This window comes from Rhinopithecus bieti, unplaced genomic scaffold, assembly GCF_001698545.2.
Source record: "Rhinopithecus bieti isolate Rb0 unplaced genomic scaffold, ASM169854v2 scaffold_10604, whole genome shotgun sequence".
Classification (NCBI taxonomy): Eukaryota; Metazoa; Chordata; class Mammalia; order Primates; family Cercopithecidae; genus Rhinopithecus; species Rhinopithecus bieti.
The window spans coordinates 180,179-189,670 of record NW_016806873.1 but is presented as its reverse complement, the minus strand read 5'-3'; the positions used below and the strand labels follow the sequence as shown (position 1 = coordinate 189,670).

At 40.3% G+C, this 9,492-nt stretch overlaps 1 protein-coding gene across 1 annotated transcript; it reads right to left on the bottom strand.

Annotated features, from left to right (window-relative positions):
- Positions 1 to 1,516: 1,516 nt before the first annotated feature.
- LOC108533542 (60S ribosomal protein L37a-like) lies at positions 1,517 to 1,774 on the bottom strand. The gene has a single exon (XM_017878316.1). It carries the CDS (start codon positions 1,772 to 1,774, stop codon positions 1,517 to 1,519), a length of 258 nt encoding a protein of 85 aa, XP_017733805.1.
- Between the last annotated feature and the right edge of the window lie 7,718 nt (positions 1,775 to 9,492).

Here is a 9,492-nt window from a genome sequence, read left to right as displayed (position 1 = left end):
TTATAACAAACTAAAAACCTTCTGCAAAGCAAAGGAAACTATCAACAGAGTGAATAGACAACTTGCAGAATGGGAGAAAATGCCTGCAAACTATTCATCCAACAAGGGATTAATATTTAGAATACACAAGGAACTCCAACAGCTCAAGAGCAAAAAAAACAAATAACATGATTAAAAGTGGGCAAATGAGCTGAATAGACATCTTTAGAAATAAGAAATACAAATGGCTAACAGATATATAAAAAATACTCAACATCACTAATCATCAAGGAAATGCAAATCAAAGCCCACAATGAGATATCATCTCACTCCAGTGACAATGGCTGTTATCAAAAACACAAAAATAACAAATAATAACAAGGATGTGGAGAAAGGGAAACTCTCATACACTGTTGATGGGAATATAAATTAGTACAGCCATTATGGACAGCAGTTGTAGAGGTGCCTCACAAAACTAAAATTAAGCTCAGTGCAGTGGTATGTGCCCATAGTCTCAGTTACTCTGGAGCCCGAGGTGGGAAAATAGAGACCTTCAAGTTGGCAGTGTGCAATGATCACATGTGTGAATAGCCACTGCATTCCACCCTTGAGTCATATGGCAACATAGTGAGAACCAATTCTTTAAAAAAATAACAAATAAAAAAATAGAACTACAATATGATCCAGCAATCTCACTACTGGGTATATATCCAAAGGAAAGGAAATCAGTATGTTGAAGACATAGCTGTACTTCCATGTTTATTAAAGCAGCATTCACAATAACCAAGGTATGGAATCAACCTACATGTCCATCAACAGATGGATAAAGAAATTATGGGAACTGGGTGTGGTGGCTCATGCTATAATCCTAGTATTTTGAGAGACTGAGGCAGAAGAATCACTTGAGGCCAGGAATCCAAGATCAGCCTGGGCAACAAAGTGAGACCCCATCTCTTCAAAAAGGTTTAAAAAATTAGCCAGGCCTGGTGGCATGATGTACTTGTAGTCCCAGCTACTTGGGAGGCTAAGCCTGGAGGATGGCTTGAGGCTAGGAGTTTGAGGCTGCAGTGAGCTATGATCATGCCACTGCACTGTAAAAAAAAAGAATTGAAAGAAATTGTGGTACATATACAAAATGGAATGCTATTTAGCCAGAAAAAATAACAAAAATGTCATTCATGGCAACATGGATGAGCTTGGAGGACATTGTGTTAAGTGAAATAATTCAAGCACACAAAAAAGATAAATACCACATGTTCTCAATCATATGTGGAAGCTAAAATATTTGATTCATTGAAGTAGAGAGTAGAATGGTGGTTCCTAGAAGTTGGGAAGGGTAGAGGATAGTGAGGGAATAGCTAAAGGTTGGTTAATGGAGGAAGAAGCTCTAATGTTCTATATAGCACTATAGGAGGACTATAATTAACAACAATTTTATTTATTTATTTATTTATTTATTTAATTACATAAATTAAGCCATTTATCATAGACTAGTGATGTCTCAAATTGTGGAGCTTCTATTGGTCTTCCAATTTCTTCAGTATTCTGATGGTAACTTTACCATGACGGTAGAAGTGGTGTTACAGGTCCAGGCACCACCAGCTACCATTTCCATGCAGGAACCACAGTGCCAGGTTCCCACAGCTTGTCTATTTATCTTGATTTTGCCACAGAAGGAGCAAGTGTCCTTGGCATGCTGGTAAATTAAAATTTTCTTCACTATTTTCTGGAGGGAGGTACCATAGTGCGTCCTGTATTTATTGATAATTCTGACTTTCTTATTAGTTTTAATCATTTCACCACCAACTGGGTCTGAGCCCAGACAGCAACAACAATTTATTGTATGTTTTCAAATAGCTAGAAGAGCAGATTTTGAATATTCCCAAAACAACAACAAAAAATGTTTGAGATGGCAGATATGTTAATTACCCTGATTTGATCATGGCACATTGTATACATGTATTGAACTATCACCCTGTACCCCATAAGTAATTATTATGTCAATTAAAATTAATAATAAAAGAGAAAAAAAGCAGTCATAGGTCAGCTAAGATTGGAGGTGAAAGAATAACCTCCACCTCTCAATGTACCTTGTATGGTCAAAGACAGAAGTAATTCATGATTTCACAAATTCATGTGTTTCTAGAATATGATTAGTTCGTATGTGTAGAGAGACTGATGTCTATGTAACCGAGAAGTCATGTTTGATCAGATCAGGTTTCTCCTGGGCAAGGGGAACCGGAAGAGCAGGAACAGAATCACAACTTTCAGCAGGAAAGGGAAAATACCACATCTCAGCTGCTGTTCTGGGACCAGGATTCTTTTAGCTGCATTTTAAGAAAATGAAAAATGACTGCCAGCACGAGGCTCTCTGGGGAGGCCCTCAGTGGTGTCCCAGCCTTGTGCCACTCTTGCTTGGTGCCTGTGCCCTGGGAGCTTCTGGCTTCGAGTTCCTTCAGTGTGCATTGTTCCAGCACCCCCAGCTCTGCTCTCACAAACCTGTGGTCAGTGTTTCCTCTCACTGGTTTAGGTGAATTTTTAGTCTCTACAGTTGTAGTCTCTAGCCATGCCCAGCTGCCTATCTGGAGCATCCAAGCTACCAAGGATTGTTTTTCTTAGTGTTTTGGTTACAAAGTTAACTACATGTTGAGTGGTTTTCCCCACTTCATGTACCCCATAAGCTCCATGGCTTTTAGTGTTGATTTTGCAGAATGTGAGGCTTTTCAGTAATGTAAATTTTATATGATAGCAGAAAAGTTTGAACTATTTATTCACCATTCATATAAAGCACCAGCCCTTAGAGAGAAGCTGATTCCATTCTTGGGGTAATATTCTAGACTCATTTGGAACATTTCTTGCCACAAAGAAATGATGCTTTAGAAATCCTGGAGAAAGATATCAAAACCAACTTAAAGGAGAAACCTATTGGCCAAGTTCTGATAATTTAAGTATATAAAATAAAATAATTATAGTTAATTAAAATATGTTGGGTCATGAAAAGCCAGAGTCAACAGTATTTAAAGAAAAATGAGAGCTTTCTTTTAAAATAACACATGATATGCTTGGATAGCATTTCTTCAAATGAGCAAAGATGTTATTGACTTTTAATTGTATGAATAGTTCAGTATTGTAGATACACACATACACACAGAAACACACACACACACACACACAGGTGGACAAAATACATGTCAGCCAAAGACTGAAAAGACTTTATGCCCAGATATGGGACTTCCTTGTTCATTATGGCAACTGAGATACATTCATCATATGCTGAATTATTAAGACAATCTGCAAAGCCTTAAAATTCACCAACACTTCCATATCACCTAGAAATTATAGGTAGCAGTAAAACATTAAGATAGGAATTTGAAAAAAATAAACTGGCTAAGATATTTGCAGAAACTAGACTCAGACAGAGGTCTTGTCCTCAAGCTGTCATGAACATGAGATTATCAGGCAGCAGAAAGATGGGACTCTTCCCCTTACTCTTGAGTGGACAGGCTCATGAAAGCACTTGCTTTCTTAAGCTTGTGGCCTGCCACTTACATTTATTTGATGGCATATTAATCTAGTGTAAAGCACTAATCAAATTCATCAAACCTTTTCACTCGTAAGATGTAAGAACCCCCTCTCCCCCTCCTACATTTATCTCCCTTGGATCTGAAGGTACTCAAATAAAATGTGTATCCCTTGAGTGGAGTGGATTTTGTCTTTTAAACAGACAAATACATGGACATCTGCTTGCTGGCATTTTTTTGCTGTTTTGTGATTCTAGCAGCTATTCCTGGTTACTCTTGGTTACTCCCTTGATTTTTTACCCTTGCTGTGCATGGTCACCAAAAAGAACTGGACAAAGACTTCCCAGGAAGAAAGAGAGAATCTCAGGCCTCACACCCTGGACCACTGTAGAGGGATAGGGAAAAATTTTGTCCATCTAATCCCAAAATGACTTTATGGAACCTGAAGGGTTTTTAGGGAGGAACATTGAAAAGACAATTCATGCATGGCATTTGCTACTCTTCAAGGAGAATAAGGTTTTAATGTTTCATATTTTGGGTTTGTGCCCAAAGGACCAAGACATATAATGGTTTTAGGAACATGTAAAGGTAAATTATACCAGAGATTTTCAAAAAGTATTTCATGGACTAAAATATGCTGATGCAGAATTGTTAGGCTCATAAAAACGTGTTTGAGTTACTCTGATAAAGAAAAGGAAAGGGGGAATATGTTTTAATGAAAAAATTAAAAAGGAATATGTTTTAAAAGTCACTTATGTAATAACTAGAGACATAATTGAGACAAGTGAAACTAAAACAGAGGGAAAAACTGGGGTAAAGGGACTCTATAGAACTTAGGTAAAGTTTGAGGCAATTTGAGAGCAGAGTCCAAGGGTGAGACATTTTAAAAATCAGAAAGTGGAAGGCTTCAAATATCACTCACATCAAGTAATTTTAGCCAAGCTTATGGCAGGCATAGTGACAAGGATTTTTAAAATTTGTTTTTGCAAGAAACAAGAGGCTTGCTGAGAAATCTGCAACGCCTACAATATAAACTGTGACATTTATGCCACGCTACCAGAAGCTTCTTTTGGAAGTCTAAACAAAACAAACAAAAATAGTGGATGCTGTATATTCCTTTTTTCTCTGTGTTGATGGAATAGGAAGTAATTTTTCACTTTATGAAATACCTGACAACTCTGAGATGACTTTATGGAGTCCACATTGGGAGTGAACTCTTGGCAAAACTGAATTTCACCTGAGTTGGAAGTTGGCCAATAGAAGAGTCTCTAGCAGATCTCACTAAAGTCATGTGAAGCCTTGTTTCTTTTATAATACACAAAACGGTACAGTGGAGATCCCAGGGAAGAATGAAGTGGTAGATTCTACTTGGGTGGAATGAGGTGAGAAAAACTCATGGAGGAAATAATCCACAAATAGCTTATTCAAAGAAGAGCCTGTAGCCATGCCCAGCTGCCTATCTGGAGCATCCAAACTACCAAGGATTGTTTTTCTTAGTGTTCTGGTTACAAAGTTGACTACATGTTGAGTGGTTTTCCCCACTTCATGTACCCCATTTGCCAGGCAGATGAGATGGGACTTGGTGGGGAGGCCAGAGGTACCACCCAGAAAGCAGGCAGCAATACAGGCCAAGACATGGTGGAATGATATATATAGTCTGGTGAGTTTGTAACTGCAAGCAGTTATACTTGGTGCTCCAGCTTGAACTTTGGATATTAGGAATGGGGCAAAGCACCATGAAATACAATCTGGGTGGTAAGCAGGGACAGATGCTAGATGTCCTTGTACACTGCACTAAAGTTTGCTCTTTCATTTATTTAATAAATGCATGTATTAAGGACCTACTCAGTTCCAAGTCTTGGGGAGACAGACACAATTTTTTTGTTTGTGTGGCACTTACAGTATTAAAGGGGCAGACAGACATTAAACCTAATCATATGACTAATTATTTATTTTTACTTGTGATAAGCTCTCATATAGGGAGGCCAATGTTGTGTAATGACAGAATTTGTAACAGGGAAATCTAACTTAGTGTGGGGTCTGAGATGTCCTCCATGAGGAGACGACAACACGGCGGACACCTAAGTGGGAGTGTGTCAGCTAAAGGAGGGCTTGTTTGTGAAAAAGTGCTTTGGGCAGGAGCAACATGGACAGGAGCAGGGAGACAGATGAGCATGTGTATAACCAAGTACCCCTCTTTTCTAAGAGAAAAGAATGGATTATGTTTTATTTTTTTCCTTCTTTTCTCTTTCTCCCTTTTCCCTTGTTCCTCACTTCTTAGCTCTTTATAAATGAAATTATAACCTTTACCTTCCCTTCACCAGACACTTCCTACAGAGCAAGCTTATCTATTAGCTAGGTGCCAAGGTAATCTGGCAAAAGTAATGGCAAAAACCGCAATTACTTTTGCACCAACCTAATAACTATGCGCCAGAGAGGGGATTCTCCCACCAAGAGATGGCCTCAAGAGACAACAGTCAATTTACAACCTGAAGTGTCCTCGTAACAGAGCTCTCTCTCACCTGGAGTAGATCTCAAGACGGTGGCCACCTTACAACCTAGCTCTGCCCACGATGGTGCCAGCTTGGTAGATACAGCACCAAAGCGAGTCATGCAGACCCTACACCTGCTTGCTCCCTCTCCTGCATGCCTTTCATGCCAAGTCCCTGCTTAAAAGCCTCTGCTTTCTGCCCCAAAAGTGAAGTGATATCCTTAAAGGCAGGAACCTGTACTTCTTCCCCTAAGCTATGCTTTGGAATAAAGTCACTTTCTTTATGTCAGACTCAATCTTGTTAATTGGACTCTGCAGGTGGTGAGTGACTGAACCTCTTTCAGTTACATGTGGAGATTTAGGGAAACAAAAAAAGCTATAGTCAATGGATGGACTCTACTCAGGGAAGTCACATAATCATATTTGCATTTTAGAAACCACCCCCTGGCTGCAGTGTGAAGAATAGTAAAGAGGTGTAGGGCGGGAGGTGTGATGGTTAATTTTATGTGCCTACTTGATGGGTAAGGGATGCCCAGATGGCTGGTAAAACATGGTTTCTGGGTGTGTCTGTGAAGGTGTTTCTGGAAGAGATTAGCATTTGAGTCAGCAGCTGAATAAAGATTGCTCTCACCTATGTGGGCAGGCAGCACCCAATCCATTGAGGACCTAAACAGAACAAAAAGGTGGAGAAAAGAGGGCTTTGCTCTGTCTTCTTGAGCTGAGACATTATCTCCTCCTGCTCTTAGACATCAGCACTCCTGGTTCTCAGACATTTGGACTCAGACTGCAACTCACAACACTAGGTCTCCTGGTTCTCAAGTCTTTGGGCTTAAACTGGAACTCCACCATTGGCTTTCCTGGGCCTTGATCTTAGAGACAACAGATTGTGGAACCTCTCAGCCTCCATAATTACATGAGCCAATTCTTCATAATAAGTATTTTTCTATCTGTATGTGTCCTATTGATTCTGTTTCTCTGGAGAATAATGACTAATACAGAAAATACAGAAAGCACTGTTACGATAGATCTCAGAATGTCAAGGTGAAAGCTTGTCAAGGCAAAAGCTGTGGCAATGTGGACAGAAAGGATGGGATACATTTGGAAGGTACTTAGGAGCTAGAATTGTCTGTAGTTAGTGACTAATGAGTTAGATGAGGGACAGGAGGAGACAGACATCAAAAGAATGACTCAAATTTCTGGATGGAGCAGCCGGGTAGCTAGTGAGATGAGAACACAGAGGATCAGATTCTGTGAGTGGGGAGGGTTAGGGAGAGCTGACGGGTTTCATTTTGTATACACTTAGTTTGAGGTGCCCATGGAGATAGCTAATAGACAACTGGATGTGAGTGTAAAGCTCCAGAAAGATTTCAAAGCTAAGAGTTATAGAAAGGGGAAATATCAACACTTAGCTAGTGGTTGAAGCCATAATGATTGATAGCTCACATGGAGAAAGTGAACTGAGTGAAAAGACCAGAGGGACAAAGACCAAGCCCTGAGAAACACACATATTTATGAGGTTAGTATAAGAAGAGGGGTCAGAAAAGGAGCCTGAGAAAGAATCACAGAGAACCAGAAAAATTAGGAGGAAGTGTGCACTGGATATTCTGTTTGCCCCTCCAAATCCACTATCCTTCTCCATCCTGCTCTGTGGCCTGGAAGGCGGATTGCTGTGGACCACATCAACGCCTCTCTTGTCCTTTGGCTTCAAGAGTTCAGCCATGTGGGGTCATGGCCAGGAGATTGGAGAGTGAGAAGAGAAAGCCTGGGGTGATCACCTTTTGGCTTCCTTCTGCTGTAAATGGATTGTTACTGGCTATGGTCTGCCAAAGACCAGGGCTCCTGCTAGGCAACCTCACGGTTGCAACTTTGCCTTATCTCTACAGGTCTAAGGGTGTAAAGGCTGTCCCCTGCTGCTAGCCTATAGGTCCATCACCTTCCCTTGCTAGTTTACCTTAATCCTAGATCTTTGCAAATGATTCCTTCATTAAACTCTCTTCAGTCATCCCTGTTTCTTGTCATCTGTGTACTCCTGAGACCTCATCTTTACAGAGATGTATCACAAAAGCCACTGAAAATGAGTTTCAAGGTGGGAGTGGTCAACGGACGTCAAAGAAGGAGCCTATACTTCTTCCTTAAGCTAAGCTTTGGGGAATGCTGAAGAGGTTTTCCTTGGTGAAGACTGAAGGGCCCATTGTATGTGGCAACTGGAGGTTGTTGGTGACCTTTACTGGCACAGGTCAAAAGAAAAGTGAACCAAAGTCAGGCTGCAGTGTGCTGAAGAGGCCATCACTGTGAGACACCTAGCTATGAGAGAAGAAGGTAGCATTTTGAGGGAGCTGCAGGGTGGCATTTTCTTTTAGTATCCAAGGGACTTGAGCAGGCTCATCCTGTGGGAAGAATCCATTAGATAGGGGGAGGTTGGAAGAGCATGCAAGAGAAGCATGAATGGACCCATGACCTTGGGTCATGAGAGGACACGAATGACGGTAGGTGTGTACATAAGAAGTGCACATAGCTATGCAGTAGGTAAGTGAGGAGCTTCTTCCTAAATATTCTCAGTGAAAATTCAAGGACAGTGAAAGTTCAAAATAGCAATTGGGGAGAAATTGATAAGGGGCCCAGAAAAGGTCTAAAGGGTTTGCTGAAATAAATAAATGATTGATGTTACATGACATAAACTAGAATGTAGAATGTGCAGTTAAGTGACAATGTGATGAGATGAAGTCGGAAAGGTAGGGTGTGTCTAGATTATGGAATTTGGTTTTTATACAGGCAGTGGGAGTCATCAAAAATTGTTGAGCAGGATCATGATGGGTTGGATATAAGATTATTTAGGGGTGAATGAGAGTCAAGGAGAAGTACTAAAGGTCACAATAATCTAGGCAATAGACAAGTGATGTGCTTTATTTGGGGATTGAGAGCACATGTAACAAAGTTAAGAGTTATTGAGGAGTTAGATCTGGTTGGACTAGTGATGATGCCAACAGGTGGACTAGGGGGCGCTTAAGGCCCTTCCACAGAACCCCAACACCTTCAACCTTAGTCTACCCTAAATAAATATACACTGTAAGTAAAAACAGTGTACTTTCTATGCAAACAATGGTTTAACACAAATTGGCTAGCCCTCCTCCATATTGCCAAGCCTAAATGTCCACCTGTATAGACATTCAGGAACTTCCACCACACAGAGCTTAGAGGCTGCTCAGATATAGAAAATGCAAAGGAGACAGATAAGTCAGAAATTTTAACTGGGTTTACTGGGTGGATGTTATGATACTGTTGACCAAGAAAGGGAATATGAGAGATTATATTTGTGAAAGAAAAAGATGAATTTGGCCAGGCACAGTGGCTCATGCCTGTAATCCCTGCACTTTGACAGGCTGAAGCAGGAGGACTGCTTGAGCCCCAGAGTTCAAGACTAGCCTGGGCAATATTGGGAGACTTTGAGTCTATTACTATTTTGTAAAAAAAAAAAAAAAAAAAAAAAAAAAAAAAAAAAAA

Coding starts and splice junctions, on each gene's coding strand:
- LOC108533542 (XM_017878316.1), bottom strand. CDS start 1,774: ATGATTAAAACTAATAAGAAAGTCAGAATTATCAATAAATACAGGACG.